Source organism: Triturus cristatus, chromosome 4_1, assembly GCF_964204655.1.
Source record: "Triturus cristatus chromosome 4_1, aTriCri1.1, whole genome shotgun sequence".
Classification (NCBI taxonomy): Eukaryota; Metazoa; Chordata; class Amphibia; order Caudata; family Salamandridae; genus Triturus; species Triturus cristatus.
The window spans coordinates 931,390,995-931,414,020 of NC_140585.1; the positions used below are offsets into that span (position 1 = coordinate 931,390,995).

General features: G+C 46.3%; 1 protein-coding gene across 1 annotated transcript in view; it reads left to right on the forward strand.

Annotated features, from left to right (window-relative positions):
- The first annotated feature begins 726 nt into the window (after positions 1-726).
- Positions 727-23,026, forward strand: part of LOC146855842 (kelch repeat and BTB domain-containing protein 13-like) — a 40,267-nt gene continuing 17,967 nt past the window's right edge. Inside the window, exons 1-3 of the mRNA XM_085653783.1 lie at positions 727-2,530; positions 5,242-5,952; positions 17,889-18,189. Coding sequence (XP_085509909.1) covers positions 2,216-2,530; positions 5,242-5,952; positions 17,889-18,189 — 1,327 coding nt within the window. The 5' untranslated portion in view covers positions 727-2,215. The remainder of the gene's footprint in view (positions 2,531-5,241; positions 5,953-17,888; positions 18,190-23,026) is intronic.

A 23,026-nucleotide genomic window follows, 5' to 3' on the forward strand; every position in this document is an offset into this window, starting at 1 on the left:
ACTATAACGCCCCTGAAACCTATGGTTTTTTCAGTAAATTTCTAAGGTTTTTTAAATGCCAATTCCTAACTATAACGCCCCTGAAACGTATGGTTTTTTCAGTGAATATATATATATATATATATTAGTGCAACATCAAGTAAAGCGTATTTGATCCAATACAAATCTTTGTTTCCATCACGCTTCGGAATTACAAAAAAGCGCTTTTTTGTGCTTTCATGACTGCTGATACATTTTGGAATATTTGTACAGTTCCTCAATAGGTATTTAATTTTTGTTTTGTGTGTTGAAAAAATAACATACTACAGCCGTTCCTTCCACACAAGCAAGATTTCTGCATAGTTCACTGTACAAAACCCTCTAACTTTGCAGTCAGACTAAGAAAAGTAAATTCTAGTCTGCGTGTAAAAAGAATAAACAGCAATTTCCCAGAAACAGAGCCTGACATGTGACCTCTGGCTCTGAGGACACATCAAATGTGACAAGATAAATATCAGATTTAAAGACACTGTTATCACTCATTCCCCTTCTGAACTGAAGCATGGTTGTTTTGGGGGTGCTGCAGAACCCATGCATCCCTACTTTAAGCGCCTATGACAAACCCAATGTGCAGAGACTCTGAGGACACGGGGAAGGGCTGACAGCCTTGAGCCCTGGCGGTGGTGGGGTGTACTGCACCCTCCGGCTGGCAGCCTTCTTTTCCTGGTTCGACTGCACCCCGTGAGGCTATAGGTTCAGATTTCAACCAACAGCAGCCGTCAACTAACAGTCAAAAATAGAATTTCCTGCCTCCCAGTCTAGGCCAGCTCCCACAAGAAAGAGGGGACCCCATGGCTGCTGCAGCACAGACAGCATGAGTGGTCTCGGCTCCTAAAGCACGCGGCAGCCCTACTGCTTTGGCACAGACAGGCGGCTCGAGTTTCTACGACATGCGTTGGGCTTCCGCCCGCTACAGCACAGGGAGGACGCCCATACAGCAAAGGGAGGGTGTACTGAGTGCAGGCCGAGAGTTTTTTTGCAGCAAAGACCAAACGTTACTGCCGCACTGGCCGCGTCTAGTTATTGCCGACGGTCGACGCTCGTGTGGCCCGCAAACTCCAGGTCTAGCCGTGCAGAGGGCGTTCCTGTGGCACCGACTGAGTTGTGGCGGACAGCCGGGGCTCTCCTGCAGCACAGTCAGGGTGAACAAGAAAGTTGCATAGGTCTCCGCCCCCTTGCTGGACAGTAACATAAGTCCTATTTTGGGTACTTGACCACTCCCAGGCCCCGGTGTCACTGTACCTGCTGCACTGTTGAAAGTTACCCCCCCCCCCCCCGCGCATGTAGTACAGACAGAATGCCGCATCAGCGAACAAGAATTTAGCTCGCGCAAGACAGCCTGGACATAATAGGGCAGACAGAGGGCTCTGCAGATTTACGTGGGCACGAGCAGTAAGCAGTAGAGCCCAGTGCTCAGCCAACGGCTGGTGCCGCGCGGACAGATCTCTGTCACGTCCAACGCCGGTGTCTGGTCACTGTCGGGGCGGGGGAGGTGGGTGGGCGTCAGCTGCTGTACTTGGGTTTACCCACGCATCTCCGGCCTACGGGTGTTTGTGGGGGTAATCTCATCGGGCACTCCGAGAGCACGGATGAAAAGCGCGTCACGGTGGGGAACTTTTAAGGGTAGCATGGGGGAAATGGGGCGTTGTCAAGAATATCCTGTCGTTCCTTGACTCCCCATGTAGATGTTATTGTTACTAGGTCAGGTGCCTCGTGCAGCACTTTTCACCACAGAGGAGAGGCTATTTCTGTCCTAGAGCTGAGAGCTCCCGGGTTGTCTCAGAGGCGGGCACTTGAGATAGTGAAGTCAGTACAGACAGGGGGGGGGGGGGAGGGGAGGCAGTCTAAGGACCACTCTACACACTGGCCTGTGTTTCAGTGTGAAGGATTCTGGAAGGATGTGCTTATTGATAAGCCTTCTGTGACAGGTCATGTGGTGGGTGGGTGACTTGAGAAGTGTGACAATGGCCACGTTGAAATATTGAAAGTGGGTGTGAGTGTTGGTATTTGGGGTCGAGGAGTCATCTGAAAGGCGGCTATTGATGGAATTAGAGAGAGTTGGTTGAAAGACGAGGTCTGGGGAATCAGTCAAACAGAATCCAAGTCACCCCGCACGAGCCACTTGCCTCACAAAAGCCCAGCAGCTGAGACAGTCCACCTTCTGATTTCTTCCACCATGCAGCCGGGTACCATGCCACGCTACCCCTCGGGATGCTTGAAGGCCCAAAGCCCTGTGGGTGAACATTGGCTGCTGCGCCCCCTGTTGCTCGCCTGGACCCTCTTGCTCCAACCTCTTGCCCAGTTTGCTTGGTGTTCCCTGCTGCAAATGGCTGCCATCCTGGAGAAGATGTTCGTGCTTCCCTTCTTGGTTCCTACACAGAGGAGCGGGCCTGCTGAGAGCTGGCGGGGGAGCGCCGAGCATAGAACCTACAGCCGGAGTGAGGGGACGTGCACCATGGTATCTGTACAGACAAGCTGCTGCGCTTTCCAGGTATGTTTACACATCTGCATCTCTCACACACACAGAGGTGCCCAATAGGTAATGGCCACTTACCATCCAAGGCTTTTTAGGGCCTGCATTCTGGCTCATTGCATGCCTCGCTTTCCCTTGCATTACCCCCCCCCCCAAGAGCACCACAGATCAATATTAGTGATTCAGATACAACAGCAAGAAGATCCCTAAACCGAACAAGTGTGAGTCAATAAGTCTTGTAGTCGTGTGTGAGGCAATAGTAATTCCAGGTCTCCGTAGGAAGAAACCAGGAGGCCTGAGATGTATATTGGCATTTGAAGACGATCTGGAATCACTAGGAGTCGTGTGCTTTGTCTTCAGTAGGTGTAAACCCCTAGTAAGGCCTGACTCTGGAGGCACCAGGTCCATCAGCGGTCACAGTGCTCCAGCTGTGACACCGGAGTCTCTTCTCTGTGGTGTCCTGGGGCCCCCTTACTGTTGGACCTTCAACTGATTCCCGAGCACGCACCTTTTGCCCTTGACCATCAGGTGAAAAAGGCAGAGCAGTCCAAGACATACTGAATCCTGAGACAGCAGGCATGACGACTCTACAGAAGGGAGTTAGTAGAGTTCTGTGGGAGTGGGGCCCACTTTGGGGTCCTGTCTCTGAGAATCTACCCTTGCAGCCCTCTTCCTTTGGTCCTTTTCTGTAGATCCTTCTCTGCTGTCCATAAGCTGCCCACAGACTCCTCCACCTGTCCTGGAGTAACATCTTATTCACTAAGTTTCACCTCCAAGATGTCTTCTATAATGTACCATTTATCTTTGGTGCCTGGGACCTTTCAGTAGAGCACAATATCTTAGAACCTTCTACCATTCAGTACAGTTTCTCCATATTCACCCTCTGCTGCGTCACCTACAGGCTCTGTAAACAACTGAGCTTCGTAAGTGGCATGAGAGCTCAGTGGAACAGGAATCTAGACTTCCTTCACCAGTAGTTGTGAATAGTAGAGCATTTTACCCCTGGTGTCCTGGGCCCACCTTATATAGGATCTCACTGAGCACAAAGTACAGATCTTTAACATACGACCACCAGGGTAGCGAGGCAGAGCAGTCCAAGGCTTACAAAGAGAGGCTGGAGGTGTGGGCTAGAAACCCTGAACTCAGCAAAGCATCACAATATTACTCAACAGGTCATTGACTATCTGTACAACTGCACACAATAAAAACCAGACTCGAGTCCTGACAAACTAGAGATCTGCTATACACATCTTTAACACTGTTAAACAAATGTAGCATTATCTCCTAAGCCTGTCTAGGATATTTAACAGTGGTTTCCCGTGTGCTTAATGATGTCCTATGGTTCTCGCCATCACCATGCTAGTAGCGGTTCTCAACCCCCCTGTTCTAATGCTCATTAGCGCACTCAATGCCTTCTGAAGAGTCGGTCACAGGAAAGCGCCATAGTTGGAGACAAGGAGGTTTTCTCGAGGTGCTCTGCTATGCTAGGGAGACAACACACAACTCCAACAACTTCTCGCCCTGGCTCAGCTCCGCCTCAGCCTCATGGATGATTCTTCTAGCTGCTGCCCAACTTATAGGAGTGGCACTACACAACACAAGCCTGCTCTTCATGTGGGAAGTAGTAGTCATTTCTGGTGATCCTCTGGTACAGAGACGCGATCTGATCCCTGGTGCCCGGGCCCACAAAGAGTGAAACGTTTACAGTACAATAACTTGGAGCCTACTGAATTGTTCAACGTTGCAACGCTGGGGAGGTTGATAATCACTGTCACTTTTCTTTAAAACCCCAGTTTATGGTCAATTTTGTCTTGTGTTAGATTCAGATATGCTGGTTCTTTCCTCTTCTGTGCTGGTTGGTGCCCAACACTTATAAATCCCCTGTAACATCACAAGAGAGTGCGCTTATCATTTTGTCTCTGGAAGGCCTGGGCGCAGCATTGAGATCAGTTATAGCACTGGGAATAGACATGGTCTTGTTTGGTGGAGACATGGAGGGACAGTAAAGCAGCTGGTGCATAGTTCAATAATCAATGCTGAGATCAAAAGCATTAAAATGGCAAGGGATAAACCACCAGCTACAGGAACTCCAGGAAGAGCAACCACAGCTCTGCAATAAATTAGCAGCTCGTGGAACCCCAGAAACAGGATTTCATAAGGTAAATGACCAGTGTTGAGAAGCCTGCAGGCATTATATATGACTAGCTGGTGGAACGCCTGCAATAGTCACTCTACTGTCATTAATTGTACTGCAGCGGGTAGATCGCCTGGGACAGTAACCAGAAGCCCAGGGATAAATTAGCAACTGGTGGATCCTCAGGCCATTAACTGGGGCAGGTGCCACTCACTCAAGTCATTACTAAAGTACGTAAATACCTTTTGCAATAATGAGCTGTGCCATTGGTACAGTTATGTCTCCTCCAGGTGCAGTCGGGGTCCTAAGGTAAGAGGCCATTTGGAGGTGAATTTCTATATGCAAACATTATTGGTCATCTGTGCCTGTCTCACAGATGTTATTGGTGTGTTAACACCATGCATAGAGCCTCTACCTGGATTTGGGGTGTTCAGGAACTGCGTGACCCCCCTTTTGTAAAACGTCTTGTGTTCTGTGTAGAGGCAAATTAAAAGAAGACCGTGCCATTACATATTATTTGCATTCCAGCATGTATAAGAATGTCCCCCTTCTATTGCCTCTGAAACCCTGATGATTGCACTTTCATCTTCTGCAGGTGGAGTTGGAACATTTGACTGAGCACAGCGAGTACTTCAGGGCTCTCGCAGCCTCATCTATGCGGGAAACATCAGAGCATCTGGTCCATTTGGAGCACATCCCTTCAGAGATCTTCCATTCTGTGTTAGAATTTGTCTTCCATGGAGAGTTCTACTTGCTCAGTGAAGAAGAGTTGCTGGCGGCCATCGAGGCAGGCAGTTACCTCCTCTGCAGAGACTACCTGCAGCAGTGTTGCCGCTCCCTGCGAGGGCTCATGGGCCCACACTCTTGCTTGAGGTACCTGCAGTTTTCTCGCTCAATAGCTTGTGAAGAAATGCAGCTCCTGGTCTACCAGTATCTGAGTGATGGCCTTCTTGAGCTGACCTCCATCACCCAGACACTGGAGAGCAAGGACAGAGCGATATTGGTGAGGATGCGAGAGCGAGGCACACCAGAGTTGTGCATGCTGAGAAAAGAGAACCTGGGGAGGGACCTACCATCTATGGACTTTCTTTGCCGCCTGCCATTGGGAGGGGATTCCTGGAGTCGAAGTACACGGTTACCTTTCAAGGCCGACAAGTGGAACATCAGTGTGGCTGTCCTCTGGAACTATCTGTTTGTGATTGGAGGGTATCGACAGAAACTGAAGAGGGGCTCAGAGTTCCACACAGCCTCATTCCGATACAACCCCATCTTGGATCGCTGGGACACCACGGCTCCCATGATCAAGGTATGGCCCTTGTGAAATCCCTTCCTCATGTAGTAGTAAAAAGTGGTGACTTGACATACACCACCAGGCCCCGCCTGCACCACTCTCTCCTAGGCCTGTGTGATGCATGCAGGGTATGGACTGTCCTACTTCAGGGAAACCCATAGATTAACTCTAGATTTAGATGCATGGTGGATCTATTACTATACTGTTGGAAGACCTCACAGGACCTATATCACTTGTAGGCCCCTTTATTACATCTCTGCCACCAAAAGCTTTGTATAAGTCCTTCTCACTTTTAAAGTACTTTTATTAGTACTGATCTTAAAGGCAATTATTAATATCTCATCACTTGAAATACCCTCTATTTCACACTCTCCAGACGTGCCCTGCTGACCCCTCATCTATTTGACCTTTATTATCATCTTACCTGCAGAGATTCCGCTTCCCTTCTTCCACCTGATGGTATCTATGTCCTAGGTGATCACACTAATATAATCTACAGTGAGTTCTGTTGGGTGGAAATAATTGCTTAGAAGAACTATTTAATGATTAACGGCATTTGTCCTTGATGATAGTAGATGTCAAAGAGCGGTCTAATCATTACTCTAGACAGAAATAGAGGTCAAAACACAGATCAAAACACACCGGAAGCAAAAGAGTTTGTTTCAAAAGTTGTATGCATTATTTATAAAGGTTGAGTTTGTATATGGCTGTAATATACACAAATGGTAAAACAAACATAAAAAAAGAACGTGACTTTGGTGATACAAGTGACATATAGTGCATATGTGCTTATGGAAGATAACCAAAATATACATAAATTAGATACATATATATACACAAAATAGGACCATCCCTCTTCAAATACATAAAGCTCTATCAACACCCTTTGGACTGCCTTCTTCTTAGTAAATGGGCAAAGACACTTGGGACATGAGCAGATAGAAGAAGCACCGACGTTTCGACTCAGAATGTATGCGTAATTAAATACACGTCACAACAGGTCTTCCTCAGGACTGGTGTATGGAATGTGGACAGCTTATGTAGAATTAGGTAATTCAAAATAAGTGGGGTGTGTTAAGACTGATCTAAGACTTAAAGGGAGGGAGCAATTAAGAAGACTCACCTATTCAAAATGACTCCTCCAAGCCTGGATGGAGAATGAAAGCATGTGAGAGAGAATCAGATCTCCTTCGAACAATAAAGCATCAGGTGAAAAGTCAGGCCGATACATCTCACTTAGCGGAGCCGGAATTACTGACATCCAGTATGTTACTTGAGAAAGCTACAATGAGCATGGGAAAAGAAAATTATCTAATAATATAAGACATGGGTTTGATTAAAAATAAATAAATTAGATTAAACGCTCTTAGTCACAGTCAAAAGGTAATGCACTTACCAAGAGGTAATTTCTCAGTAAAAATGCTTCTGAGGTGATTTGGAATGTAAGGGCTGGAATTACTTGACATCCAATTCAATCACTGAGAGATATATAATGAGGACGAAAGAAAAATAACGAATATTCTTGAAAGTGTAAAAAGTTTGTAAAATTTGATCGCTGTTGGTTTAAGGGTAAAAAGTCAGTAAACTTACCAAAGGTTAATGTTTTAATTAATATCTTAGTTAAGTATTATTGGGCATAATGTCCTTGATTTCCAGCAGTAGGAAATTTGACTGTTTGGTTGGAATCTAAAGGGAAATAGGAACTGGAGCAGAGCAACAGTTACAGACGCAGTAGAGGACTCGCTAATGGGAAGTGTAAGCCGAGCAAGGTTACGGACTTGGCTTACCTCAGCAGGTCAACTGCAGAAAATGCCAAGGTTCTTTAGCAAAGCGGAAAGGACCGCAATTGACAACCTGAGTTGTGGAAATATACCTACACTGGTGCAGGGTCACCGTTTTGTCCACGGGTTCAAAAACAAAAAAAGTAGAGATCAGCACTGGAGTTGGGAATAAATAACAAGTTTAATAATCACACATGAGTGGGACCACGTCCACACAGCACTCTCAAGTGCTGCCTGAGGTAGTACATTGAAGTCACAGAACACAAGCCTTATATATAGCTTGTTCTGCACTGGTAGGCATGTGGATACAAATAGAAGGTACAGGCCTACACAGGAATAGTTACCGACAAACATGGGCAGATGGGAGATCACTTAGCAAATTGAGCGGGGGAGCAGGAGGGCTTATGGCAGCAGTAAATGATTGACAGTGAGTCTGAGACCAGGTGTTCTTGGAGCTACAAACTCTTAGCATGCACATTGCTTTTAGCTGAGTCAGGAAGTCAACTAAAATAGACAGCACAGGCAGGGAAAAAGAAGAGCAGCAGAGGATGAGAGAATTACAAAGCCAACAAAATGGATGCCACAACCAAGATGGCTTCAGCTTATGCTAACAGAAATTATTTCAGATTTCCACAGAGTCATTAAGTGGAGACGGCAGATGCTACGTAAGCGTGCCCGCCGTGAGGCAGGAACAATCTGTCAAAGCCAAAGAACAGTTGACGCATCAGCGCAGTGACGTGTGTCTTGTGAATGGTGCTCTGACTGGGTGCTGATCTTGCTTCATAAACAAAATGTAATGGGCTATATAACATAACTGTGGAGCAAGTAGCTGCAGATCCATAGCAAATTCTATCACCTGAATGATTTCTTGGACATTATTACTTTAACGTCACTGTGCTGCCTTTCCGCTTTGCTGAAAACATTGGCATTTGCTGCTGTTGACCCGCTGAGGTAAGCCATGCTTGTAACGTTACTCGGCTTACACTTCCCATGAGCGAGTACTCTACCCTGTCTGTACTGTTGCTCTGCTCCATTTCCCATTTCCCTTTAGATTCCAACCAGATGGTGGAATTTCCTACTGTTGAAAATCAGGGACATTTTGCCCGATAATACTTCACTGAGATACTAATTAAGACATTAACCTTCGGTAAGTTTACCGCCTTTTTACCCTTAAACCAAGAGAGGTCAAATTTTACTCTTTCAGTAATATTAGTTATTTTTCTTTCATCCTCATTATAGATCTCTCCGTGATTGAATTGGAAGTCAAGTAATTCCAGCCCTTAAATACCAAATCACCCCATAAGCATTTTTACTAAGAAATTACCTCTTGGTAAGTGCATTACCTTTTTATTTTGATTGAGAACGTGTAATCTAATTCATTTAATTTTAATCGTACCCGTGCCTTAAATTATTAGATAATTTTCTTTTCCCATGCTCATTGTAGCTTTCTCAATTAACATATTGGATGTCAGTAATTCCGTCTCTGCTAAGCGAGATGTATTGGCCTCTCTTTTCACATGATGCTTCATTCTTCACATGAGACATGATTCTCTCTCACATGCTTTCATACTCCATCCAGGCTTGGAGGAGTTATTTTGAATAGGCGAAGCTTCTTAATTCCTCTCTCCCTTTAAGTCTTAGATCAGTCTTAACACATCCCACTTATTCTGAATTACCTTCTTCTACATAGGCTGTCCACATTCCATACACCAGTTCAGGGGAAGACCCGCTGTGACGGTTATTTAATTACGCATACATTCTGGGTTTAAACATCAATGCTTCTTCTATCTGCTCATTCCCTAGTCTCTTCATCCATTCACCAAGAAGAATGCAGTCCAAAGGGTGTTGATAGAACTTTATGTACTTGAAGAGGGATGGTCCTACTTTGTGTATATCTAAGTATCTAATTTATGTATATTTTGGTTATTGTCCATAAGCATATATGCACTTTATGTCACTTGTTTCACCAAAGTCAAGTTTTTTTTTAGGTTTGTTTTACCATTTGTGTATACAACAGCCATATGCAAACTTAATCTTTATAAATAATACATTAAACTTTTGAAACAAACTTATCTTTCGTTTCTGCTGTGTTTTGATCTGTGTTTTGACCTCTATTTATGTCTAGAGTAATGATTAGACCATTCTTTGACATCAAGTGTCATCTAAGACAAGTACTGTAATCAGTAAATAGTTATGCTAAGCAATTGTTTCTACCCAACAGAACTCACTGTAGATTATATTGCTCATACCCAGGTTCTGAGGGCAACGGGTTTAACCCATTATCTTTAAGGGTCTAGGTGATAACACAGCAGAAAACGTCACTTTCTCTCCCACTGTGTTAATGAGATCCCCATGGTTTGCACCCTGCATGTGTGCTGCTATCACATACCTATTTGGTTATTTATGTTTGCGGTCCTTCCCCCTGTCACCTCCTAAAGAGGAAGAGCAGCAGACTCTGCAAAGTAGAGATGGCTCACAGCCATAGAGGTAGGCAAAGGTCCAGAAACGAAATCAGGACTGGATTTGGAGTCCCTTTGCATCCTTCTTTTTATTGGTGGACGAATGGCTCCACTTAGTCTGATACTTTTGTTATTAATTATTTCTCCATTTATTTATTATACTGAGATTGCTTTATCACTGCCTCTGCGTGGTGCACACCGATTCAACTAATTTTTTATTTATCACAATGTTGTGCCCTATGCACTGCTTCCCTCCAGGTTTTTTAAAAATGAATACCCATGTACCCCTGCTTCTTCCATCCTGCCATTTTATTTATATTACATACTCATGCCTGCTGCAGAGTATGTTCGTGTAGTGTTGAGTTGATGGGAGATATTGGTGCTGTGCAGGAAATGACCTATATGATGATTAAGGCGACATATTAGCTGCATACCTTTCCTGATCGCCTGAATAGCCCAACATTGATCTCTCACGTGAAGGGAAATATATTATCATAGCACATTGAATGTTCCTATATTGCCCTTTACCTAGAAGATCCATAGTTAGCCCTCTGTCTTGAAACACCCTTTATTAACTTCTCCAGTATTGAGCTGTGCCTTCGATACACCTGTGCACCACCCAAGTGCACTCAGGATCTTAGGGTAAGAGGCCACTAGGAGTTGCACCTCTTTATGCAAACATTATTAATCTGTGCCTGTACAGCGGATGTTAGCGGAGAGCTCAAACTATGCAGAGTGGCTGCACCTGTATTTGGGCTGTCTTGGACCTGCTTGACCCTCCTCTTATAAACAGCCTTACATTCTGTGTGTTATTTTCTGTATTGGGAGGGTACAGGTATAGCAGAAGAGTGTTGTACTCCAAGGGTGAAAAATTTAAAAATAATTTTTAGGAGATGAGGTTCATTCATTCACACCCCAGAAATAAATCTGTCATAAACATATGCACACTGACATGGGGAATTCCACAACCATGGCTTTGTTGCATCCTTGCGTGCAAGGTTACTCGTTTTGGTGCTTGGTCCCATCCACTTGTGCCATTTGTTCTTCTAAGACCAAGCCACTCAGGTTATTTTACCCTAGTCCTTGGGGCTTTTTTAGCATCTTCTACGGGGCCAATGTTGATGAGAGCATGTCATGAGCAGGATCGTACAGGACATGTGGGTGAACAACACGGCTAACTTTTCTTTCCTCACCCTCTCTAGGTTTCCTTTTGTCTAGCCACTGGTTTGGGACATTACACACCGGTACAGGAAAGAGCCTGCCTCACACTCACACCATCACAAAGGGTTGGTGGCCCTGTTGTGTTGACCCCCACATGCCAGACAACTCCATCCACCAGAGGTAGCCTCACAGTAAATTCTGCATATGTTCTTTAGAAACATAGCCTCTGTACCAGCTCTTGGGCTGACACTGGGTCCTGTCCTGTGTGGACCGATGCAAGCCAGGTTCCACCAGGAAACCCCCCCACACCCTCCATTGATGCTAATGCACAAGTTCAACTAAGGGTGTCTCTCTCTGAGGCACTCTTGAAAAAGTTCCCTGGTTCCTAGAGTCCCAGGCCAGTCAAATACTACTGGGCTCCAATTGTTACCATTGGAATTGATTCCCTTGGGCCACATTACTATGGAACCCCAAGGCATATAACCAGGTACTCCCTTTTATCACATGACTCTCTTAAGGCGGTGAAACAGAGAAATTCGAGGCTTATTCAAAACATAATATAGATTAAACAGTCAGAGTTTAGTGGGGCACTTAAATAAGCCTTTATAATTATCCAGTAAGCGCTTTACTTTATAAAAGAAATCTAATTTAGTAGATATAAGTGTTAGTAACACTTTTGCTGAGGTACTCGGGCTACCTCAAAGGCTAACAGGGCGATCTCCCTATTGGAAGGGGTCCACAGGCAAATAGAGGTTACTGGGCCACAACAGTGGTGGTTGAGTCTTTCACCACTACTGTATTGGTACCTGACCTATTGTGCCACTGGAATTTGAGTATGCCTATGGTTTTGTAAAAGGTAGTGTAGAGTTGTGGGAATTTGTAATGACGGAACCCTTGTGGCTTCTAATGGACTCAGTAGAACTGTGATATAAGCATCAGAGCATAGTGAAGTGAATGCAGGTTTAGAATGATGACTTTGTGGTCACAAGCAAAAGAATAAAGACGTGTTATGCTAAGCTCCATGTGTGCCGTAGTCATTGACAAGTACCCTGGCTGGGGAGGATGCTATAAATGGCGACAAAATAGGGGATAAGCAACCTGAAGATCAACAGTGCTCCACCAGAGAGTTTGCTGTGGTCCAGCAAACTGCTTGTGCGTGCCACATGCTCCTCCTTCAAAGTGTGGAATCAACTTTTGGCATATATGGAGTCAAAGCACAGTCCTAGTTCTGTGTAAAGCATTTGAAGTTAAAGCGCAGCCCTAGTTCTGTTTAAGCATTTGAAGTTAATGAAAGCTTCACTGAGATATCTACCCATCAGTGGCAGAGAACCTGCTGAGACAGCCGCTAAGAAAGGCACTGCGCTACTACGCAACTCAAAGTCATGCATTCATACGGAGTGATAACACTATTGGCGGATGTGTCCAGGTTTTGAAAGAGCAGCAAATTGCAAGATAACACTGTGAACAGAAGCGCTGCGAGACAGAGCTCAACCAGGTGTCAGATAGCCCAAAGAGTCACATAAAGGCAAGGTGATACAAGAAGCAGTCATCTGCTTACCAGTATTGAATAAAGAGAGTGTTAGAAATGGGTGTCCTGTTTGGCTAGGGTATGCATCTAAGCCAGGGAGAATCCTCCACTCTAGTCAGGATAAGGGGATTACATTTCTAAAATAACCCCTGCTCATCCCATTGGCACCCCCCGGCACGAGAAGTCAGGCTTATCTCAGAAACAGTGTGTAAAGCATTTGCGCATAACTTACAGGAATACAGTGAAAACACTATAGAAGGATACCACACCAGTTTTAGAAAAATATACAATATTTAACTGTGCAAAACAAAAATACAACATGCAGTGATCAAACTACAAATAAAGCAAAAATAGAATAATACAGTTCCTTGAAGTCGATAGCTCCGTCCGGGGCTATCATAGTGTTGTGAGCAAACAAATCCAAAAGTTATGTTCAACAGTGGGTCAGCTATGGTGTCGGGGAGACCCGTAAAACAGTACCTTTGGAGATGCAGGACATCGAACCTTGCGATGAGCTCTGGAGGAAGAGTACCAGTTCCGGGAGTTGGTGGAGGAGCTTCAGGCCCTTGAAGTCTCACGCGTTGCAGGTCGAACTCCTTGAGTTTGAAGTCAGGAGCGCCGGCGTCGGGGCTGCGGTGTAAAGTGGAGCAGTGCGACGTGCAGTGGCCTCAGGTTGTGGCGCAGGTGATAGTCATTCAGCGGCATCAGTAAGACCAAGACTGCGGTGCGAAGTGGGGCGGTGCTCATTGCGGTGCTAACAGATCATGGTGCCAGCAGCAGCCTCGTCGTTGCTGAGGTGCTATCGTATGTAGACCCAAGGCCACGGTGTGAGATGAGGAAATGTGGTGTGCGGGCCCCCAGGTCACGGTGCAGACGGCAGCATCAGTTGATGAACTGGAGTCAATGGTGCTGGCATCGGTAGGCCATGGCTGCGGTGTGGGACAGGACGGTGCATCGTGTAACTTACGTGCGATGCCCCCTCACCATGGTGAAGGCAGCGGCGTCAATGTCAGCTTGGAGGGGCATCATCGGTGAGACCAGGGCTGCTTTGCAAAGCAGGACGATGCGCTGTGTTCTCCACGAGCAGTGTCCACAGGTCACAGTGCAGGCAGCGGTGTCGGTGTCGTCGGGGATACAAAGGTGGCGGTGTGGAGTGTGGTGTCTACAAGTCATGGTCTAAGCAAAATCAGTCTCAGTGGCGGCGTCAGTGAGACCAGGATTAAAGTGCGAAGTGCGGCAGTGCCCTCTGCGGTGCCTTCAGGTCACGGGCCGACAGTTGTTTACCTTTTTTCTCTGTGGCAGCTGAAACAACTGAAACATCCAGTTCCAGAAGCTGATACCCAGAAGAATTTTAAGTCTTTGATGTCCCTTAGACTTCCAACAGGAGTCAAGCTCTGCATTAAGCCCTTGGAGATACTTGAAATGCAGAAAGAGCAGTCCAGTCCTTTCCTTGCCCAAGACAGAAGCAGCAACTGCAGGCCAACCCAGCAAAGCACCCAGCAAAGTAGAAGTCTCTCCCCACAGCTCTTCCAGCTCTTCTTCCTTGTAGGTTCCTAAGTCCAGCAGTAATCTAAAGTTTTGGGGTCAGGGCTCCAATATTTATACCACATTTTCCTTTGAAGTTGGTACAAACACAGTTCCTCTGGCACACAAAAACCAGATCAGCCTGGTACAGGCCAGGTTCACCACAGGAGGTGGAGACAGCTTTGTGTGAGGCAGCCACAGTCCATTCAGATCAAGTGACAACTCCTCCCACTACACTAAATGAATCTACGTCTATTCACCCAGGAAAGACAGGACACTCCTCAACCACCTTTTGTGTCTGTCTACTGTGAATGCACATCCCCTGCTACTAAACCCACACAGGGAATACACAAAAGGCAGTGGCATACAAGATGGTTATGCAAGAAAATGACCCCCTTCAAAAAGTGGCATTTTCAAACGCATAATATAAAAATCATCTTTACTAAAAGATGTATTTTTAAATTCTGAGTTCAGGAAGCCTAAACTCCATTTTTATATCTTGTCCCAATGGAAAGTTATGCTTATAAGATGTCATAAAGCAACTCCAATGTTAACCTATGAGACAGATAGCCTTGCAATAGTGAAAAACAAATGGCCCAGTATTTATCTATCAGGACATGTAACACACACCAGTACATGTCCTACCTTTAACATACACTGCACCCTGTCCATGGGGGTATCTTGGGCCTACCCGAGGGGTGTCTTACATGTAACAAAAGGAAAGGTTAGGGCCTGTCAAGTGGGTGCACTTGCCAGGTCGATATAGCAGTAAAAAGTGCGCACAGACACTGCAGTGGCAGGTCTGAGACACCTTTGAAAGGCTATTAGTGTGGGTGACAAAACCAGTGCTACAAACCCACTAGTAGCATTTGATTTACACGACCTGAGCACACACAGTGCACTTCACTAGGGACTTCCTAGTTATAGAAAAATATCTCAATCATGGAAACACCAATTCATTAGCACAATTTACATAGAGAGCATATGCACTTTAGCACTGAATAGCAGTGGTAAAGTGCCCAGAATCCTAAAACCAACAATAGCAATGTCAAAAACAGGAGGCAAAAAGCAAAATAAAAAGGCTGGGGTTGTACCTGGTGAAAAAACCAAGTCTATTAAAGAGTCATCATGCCGTGGCGCTGGAGAGAGTGACCCCCGAGGAAGCACCCATATGTTGTGCTTGCAGAGCCATCTATTCCGGAGATGGCACCCCTCCAAAGCTGCAGAGTGGGGCTCAGAACAACTCCAAAGGTCCCGAAGGTCAGAAAGCTGAGAGCGGCGAATTGGACTCATGAAAGTTTGCTTTTACAATGGAGACCAAGAAAGGGGTCATGATTCCTTTCATTATCAAAGATGAACCAGCACATTGCAAGGCCTCAGAGATGGTTTGCATTACCAAGATCACCAAGCAGCATCAGAGAGAACTCTACTCTCCACATCAGTAGGTTTCACTAATATTTACAATACTGCCGCCTTCTTGAAACCACCACTGCCATTCGATACAGCCAAAAAGTTGAATATTGGCGACAGATGGACTGCAGGGATAGAGACATTTGATGATTTCACTGATGCGATTAAGGAATCAGATAATAAGAAGATAATCAAGTACCTTAAGAATCTAGCTGGTGAAGGTGTTTTACAGTCATAAAGAAAATGCTGTGAACTGAAGAAATTTCTTACAGTCAAATCAAAGCAACCTTGAATCTCAAGTTCAATCCAATGGCAAATGTAGATTATGAAAGGTACATCATCAGTCAAGAAGGACAGAAAGCCGATGAGACCATTGACAAATTTGTTGAGAGACTGGAGACACTCATCAAACACTGTAGGTTCAATTAATTTGTTCCTTAAACAGGAAATACCTTGAACAAAAAAAAATGAGGCGTTTGGCAAAACAGAAAGAGAACCGGAAGAACAGTTACAGGCACAGGGTCAGAGGAATTTCTCAATCTACAGTCAGTCTGCAGCCTCTTTTTTTATACAGTTCATCGTAGGTAATAAACATTTTGAGTGATCCTTGTATGGTGAGGAATGTACATGGCTGCCTTTGGAGTCATACATTAACTGTCTATTGAAAAATAAAGGTGGGCTGCGACCTTGCTGGGACACAGTGTGGCCAGTGGGTAACGTGTCCAGATGTCCGGCATGGGGAGTGTGTGATCACTGCGTGTGCTGTGTCCTGATTGGCTATATAGTCCTCACTTATGTGGCATTTTACTTTATAGTGTTTTAGGAGCATGCGTAACCCCTCCAGCCATGTATGCTTTATTGAGGCCAATTTCCCTTGACAATTGTAGCGTTGCTGTCTGCCCGACTGTACAGACCCGCATAAAAACAAGAACACAATGAAAACTGACAACAGCGATGTGCACAAACCGAATATCCACTGGGGAGCCAGGCTCTTTCTTGGTCAGAACAGTAAACATCTATCTACAGAGTAAAATAAGAACACTTGGAATTAGCTTGGATGCTAATATGATGATGGATGACAATACAACTAGGATCTTCTCTTTTCTAATTTCTACCTCAGACTATTCAGAAAAAAACACAGATACGCTTTCTAAAGAAGAATGAGCAGCTAGAGTTATTCTAGGAACATTAGCGCTCAGGAAGGGTTTAGACACTCACCTGTTTTAATTAGTGATTCCTATTCTGGTTGTAGGGGTTAGTTGCCAACGTTTTTAGTTTAAGCACTTTTGAAAGTTTTAGTTATGCAGAGATGCTGTCAATCATTGATTTTCTATTTATGTCTGAGTGAAATGAACCATTTTCAATTAAAACATGGCAGAGAGAGCTTTGAAGTCCCTCAAAAGAAAATGACTAGCTCTCCCAATCATGAAAACGTGTCTTCAAGTTAGATTATCCATCACGAAATATTAAAATGTTCACCAAAACAGTTTTTTTCAGTGCTACATATCATCGCAGTTGGGTCACTAAACACACACATACACACGTGCACACGCGCGCACACACGCGCAAACCAACGCGTGCACATACACACACCTATCTCTCTCTCTCTTTCTCACTCACTCTCCACAACCACTGCTTCTCCCTAAAAGTAATTTCATATACATGCATTGCTTGTTTATCTCGCTTACAGCTTGGTGTAGTCGCTGCACATTCTCAACATACAAGAAGGGAATATACACCTTGTTTCACTGAATCGTGTGAGGTATTAGACCTCATATACAAACAAGCAGCCAACCATCCAGGGCCAGGTTTCAGATTTGCCAGAAGTAAAAGGCACATTTTTTTGACAAATAGCCACTCAGTAGCACTTAGCTGTATGTGTGATAGTACCCTCAAACAACGTGGGGATTTCGACTTAGCTTGACCAGTTGTTAACCCACAAAAGTAATATCATGGCATATTTTCTTAGTGCTTGTGTGTGGATGGCCTTCTTTGAGGGCTGCTAGCTCTCAGTAGCCTGCCACAAAGTTGTATTTGCTATTTTTTTCTTATTTTTTTCTTTATTTATTTTGTGCTTCTCTTTCCCAGCGGCGGCGGCACTTCAGCATGGCTGTGGTGGGACAGCACATCTTTGCCATTGGCGGCTGGTACCTAGACGTGCTCCTGGCTCCAGACTCCAGCACGCGCCTCTACAGCGCGGTGGAGCGCTACGACCCCTGGACAGATTCGTGGTCCTTCGTGGCCTCCCTGCCTCTCACAGACTTCTCATTCTCAGTGTCCCTGTCCCATGACCTCCCGCTCTGCACTCCGTGCTCCCACTACATTTACGTCCTGGGGAGTGTGCAGAGGACCGGGGAGAAGCTCGTGCTGCAGTATGACACGCGGACAGGTGAGCCGAGGGGCAAAGGAAGGCTGTTGTAGGCAACCACACACTATTGAAGTAGGGAGGGTGTAATGATAAGTTTATTCTCCAGCCTCGTCAGCTGCCACGTTCCCAAGCTTATCCAGGAACCAATTGGATAAAATGGGACATGCAGTGGAGACCCTTATGTTATAGTAGAATGTTTAGAATGCTTTCTCTTACTGTATTCTATTTCCATGGCTTCAATTACTGTTCCCTGTGTGTATCTGTCTAAATGCTGCTTGTTGTTCCACGTTCTGAAGAGCAGTTCAGCGTCAGTTATTACACTGCTGCTCTTCAGGAGGTGGATGCTTCAATAAACTACTCTACTACTTTATAAGAACGTTTCTGTGGATTTCTTCGTATTACATATTGGCGACGAGGATCCAGCATCTAGAGACAGGTTAGGAATCCCATCCTCGTCGCCAATATGTAATACGAAGAAATCCATGGAAACTTTCTTATGAAGTAGTAGAGTAGTTTATTGAAGCATCCACCTCCTGAAGAGCAGCAGTGTAACTGAGGATGAACTGCTCTTCAGAACGTGGAACAACAAGCAGCATTTAAACAGATACAAACAGGGCACAGTAATTAAAGCCATGGAAATAGAATACAGCAATAGAAAGCATTCTAAACATTCTACTATAACACCTTATACCGCAGAGTATGGAACCCCCCCGCCCCCATGACTAAGCAATAAACAGGGCCCATCCATGAAGAAATCTGCAGGAGCCCACACACTTCAGTGCCCCCTCATCACAAATATAAGACATCACAGAAACCCTGGTATGCAGCTGGCTGACTCCGGGGCATGGTAGGTTGAGGCACCCAGCCTTGGAAAACCGACGTGGTGGTCGTGCACGATTTTATTATAGATACATACCTGTAAAACCTTCGGTCTTTAGCAGTAGTGTTTGGAAAATTATGCTGTAAAACAAATTGTCTGGCTACATTTAACAGTAGTTGAAGGCTCCAATTCTTCTACTCCCTCCCAGATTGAGGTCGAGCTGTCTCATGGCACTCACCTGTGCTGTGGGGCCTGGTATCTAGCAGCGCTTACCCATGCTGTGGGGCCTGGTATCTAGCAGCACTCACCCGTGCTGTGCGGCCAGGTATTTAGTGGTGCTCACCCGTACTGTGGGGCCTGGTATCTAGCGGCGCTCAACTGTGCTGTGGGCCCTGTTGCTAGCAGCGCTCACCCGTGCTGTGGGGCCTGGTATCTATTAGCGCTTACCCGTGCTGTGGGGCCTGGTATCTAGCAGCACTCACCCGTGCTGTGGGGCCTGGTATCTAGTGGTGCTCACCCGTGCTGTGGGGCCTGGTATCTAGCGGCGCTCACCTGTGCTGTGGGCCCTGTTGCTAGCGGCACTCACCCGTGCTGTGGGGCCTGGTATCTAGCAGCGCTCACCCGTGCTGTGAGGCCTTGTATCTTACGGCACTCACCCGTGCTGTGGGGCCTGGTATCTAGCGGCGCTCACCCGTGCTCTGGAACCTGTTATCTAGCAGCGCTCACCCGTGCTGTGGGGCCTGGTATCTAGCGACGCTCACCCGTGCACTGGGGCCTGGTATCTAGCGGCACTCACCTGTGCTGTGGGGCCTGGTATCAGCGGCACTTACCCATGCTGTGGGGCCTGGTATCTAGGGGCGCTCACCTGTGCTGTGGGGCCTGGTATCTAGCAGTGCTCATCTGTGGTGTGGGGCCTGGTATCAAGCAGCGTTCACCCGTGCTGTGGGGTCTGGTATCTAGCGGCGCTCACCCGTGCTGTGGGGCCTGGTATCTAAACATTTTCAAAGGTTGCCGGTAGCACCAATCCCAGCCCTGTAAAGAGGAGGCTGAGCTCGCCTGAGTCGCAGCCTTCACTCATTCCTTCATCACTATATGCAAAGCGACCGACCCTAGAGCAAGGGAGAGTTTGAGTATTGTTATGGTCACCTTGTGTTCTGATCTTATACCCTTGTGCTTTATCCTGATACTCTGTGTACCCCTTTATTCTGTTCTGGCTCTAGAACCCCTGTACCTAACCTTGCCTAGTATTTTGATACTCTGGATATCATCATATTGTGTGTTATGATCATAAAATCTTTGTGCTTCGTTTGTCTGCCCTGTATATGGTATGTCGTGCGGTCCTGTGTTTTATAATGTTCTTTTAATTCTCTGGCCATGCTTTTTACGGCTTTACTTATTTTGTGCTCTAGAATCTGGTTGTTATCCTCATATCCCGTGTCTTCCTCTCATTCCCTTGGTCTCAGAGTCCTGAGACTCTTTATATTAATCAATATCCTTTGCCTTGCTCTTCTTTGTTTCCTGTACTGGTTATCCCACTGAGAGCTTTATCCCCTGTTCACTCTAATATTATATGTGCACTGTAGATACCCAGCGCTTCATTCTGGCTCGCTTTATATCATCAAGTATTATTCTAACCTTGATCTAAACCTTAACCACATTCAGGTCTCCGGAGCATCCTGATATCGGTTCAGGCTCTAGAACCAACGCGCTCTCTCCTAGCACCCGATGGTTCCTTTGATTCTAGAACACAGTGCTTCATCAGCCTTCTTAGTATTGATCTGTGACTCTAGAGACCCTGAGCTGTGCTCAGTTCTCATGTGTGTCCTGCCATTTTGCTCCGATTCCAGAAACCCACTGTAAATTATGCTGGTATCCTCATTCAGATTTTTTTTAACTCTAAAGCATAATCGGGTTTCAGTTTTTTTGTGTGATTAGTAATCTATTACTTTTTGGCCTGCAGAAAGTTGTTCTAATACTTAAAAATGCTGCGAATTACCTAGTCTATTTAAAGTAAGATCTCGGTGAATCATGTTGAGAAACCAGTGGGAGAGCTCCCCATTCTCAAGGGCATAACAGAGGCTGCAGTTCATAGAATGTCCACAGGAGAGAGCAATAGCTCCAGCTATTGGCGTCTATACTTTTTAGGTCTCGCCTGAGACAGCGCTTTAGCGCTGCTCTCGCGAGAGATTATGTAAATGGAGGATCTGGAAGTGCAAACGAGTGCTTTCAGGCCTCCAAATACAGTGCATGTGCGCCGGCCGGCGCGCGCACCATTTGGAGGCCTGAAAGCACTTGTTTGCTTTCACTTTTGCGGGCCGCACGGCCGCTCTGATGTGATCGCGATCATTTTCACACAGTGCAAGTGCGCCGGGCGCGCGCACCATTTGGCAGCCTGCGTGTACATTTCGCGGGCGCTTTGATGTTCTCAGTGAGCCGCGCGGCCACTGCGAACATCAAAGCGTCCGCGAAATGTACAAGCAATTTGCCACCCCCTCCCTTATCCCACTTCCTTCTTGTCTTGTTCCTACCTCATCGTCGTCATCTCTCCCATTGCAGCCCCCTACCTCTTCTTACCTCAGCATTACCCCAATTATGTTTATTTTCTACTTCTATCTTCCCTCTGTCCTCTCTAAATTTCTTCCCTTCTCTTCTCCCATCTCTTCCTCCTTTTCTCGCACCCAATCTCTTTCTTTCGCATCTCATGGGATGGCAATGACTTTATTTGCAACAGCTCGCGGAAATACTGGCCCGTGGTTCATGTCACTGTGAAAGGAAGGTGTGATAATCGGAATTAGAAAGTTGTACCGATTTTAATGTCACTGTGTCAGGAAGGCTTACAATAGAACACATCACAGTGTGGTCATGTGTTCACTGGGTGTCAGTGGATTTGGTTTAAAATTTCACGACAGGAAATACGGTTTGGTTTAGCAGAGGCCACCCCCGAAGGGGGCTCAAGGGCCGGCGCCATAATGGCCGCCAGAGCCCGGCAAGGAACAAACCGGTTCTCATCGGCGGGAAGCGCCGCAGGACGAAACGCCCTCAGGTGCCCGCCCCCTCCCCTTCCAAGAACAATGGGGAGAAGAGAAGGGGAGATATAAGGCGTCACTCCCCCCTGCAGCAGCCCACTTGCATATCATGGGAGCTGGGGGAGCGCCGCCAACGGTTTTCGGATCCGTCTTGTCTCCGTTGCGACCCCGGGAGCAGCGAGAGGGACCAGTCACCGGGAGACGGAGGGCGGCACGGCCTCCAGCCGCCGCTGGGGCCTGTAGGATCGGGGCAGAGTGGACTGAGGCGCGAGGTCGGAAGATGCAAGCATGCCCCCCAGCTCCCCGGGCAGCAGTCGAAGACGCTTTTGCTGCCGAAAGCTGTGTCAGGGTAAGGACTAAAGGAGGGAGGAGTGGCGGCGTTGCAGGCCGATCACCCCGCGAGTTAGCATAATAGTACGGCCCTGACTGTCATAGCGTGCGAGAGAATGCAATATTTAGTGAATTGTTCAAGCACCAGCTGGGTTACACAGATGATGTGCGAGATATGTGCCCTACCTCAATTTACCCCGTAACAAACGCTCCTTAGCGGCGAGGGCTGAGACCCCTGCAACTTGGAAAATAGACCTTGTCTGGGCCATTGTCCTAAACGTGGCGGCCCGGCAGCATACCTGGCCTCTGTTCGGCTACTTTGCTAAGTTAGCGGACACGTGGGTTTGCATTGTGAAATGGCAATGGTGTTGTATTAAAGAGCCACTGCGGGGGCGAGGCTTCAGGCAGAAGAAGGCCAGAGCAGTAGACCTTCCAGCGGAGGATTCCGTTTCGGGCCTCACATCACGTGAAATCCCCCCCAAAAAAAAAAGCAAAGGGCACTGTTGCAACGCAACTGAAGAGGAGATGCGGCGTAGTGGCTAGAGCTTTTCACTACAGTTCAGAGCTGATCACTTAATCCCCTCCTGACTAAGAAAAATTGGAAAACGTGTAGTAAGTAGTGTCTTTCATGGCGTAAAATTGCGATACAAGCAAGATAGCACAATGAGGAAAACGTGAGTTA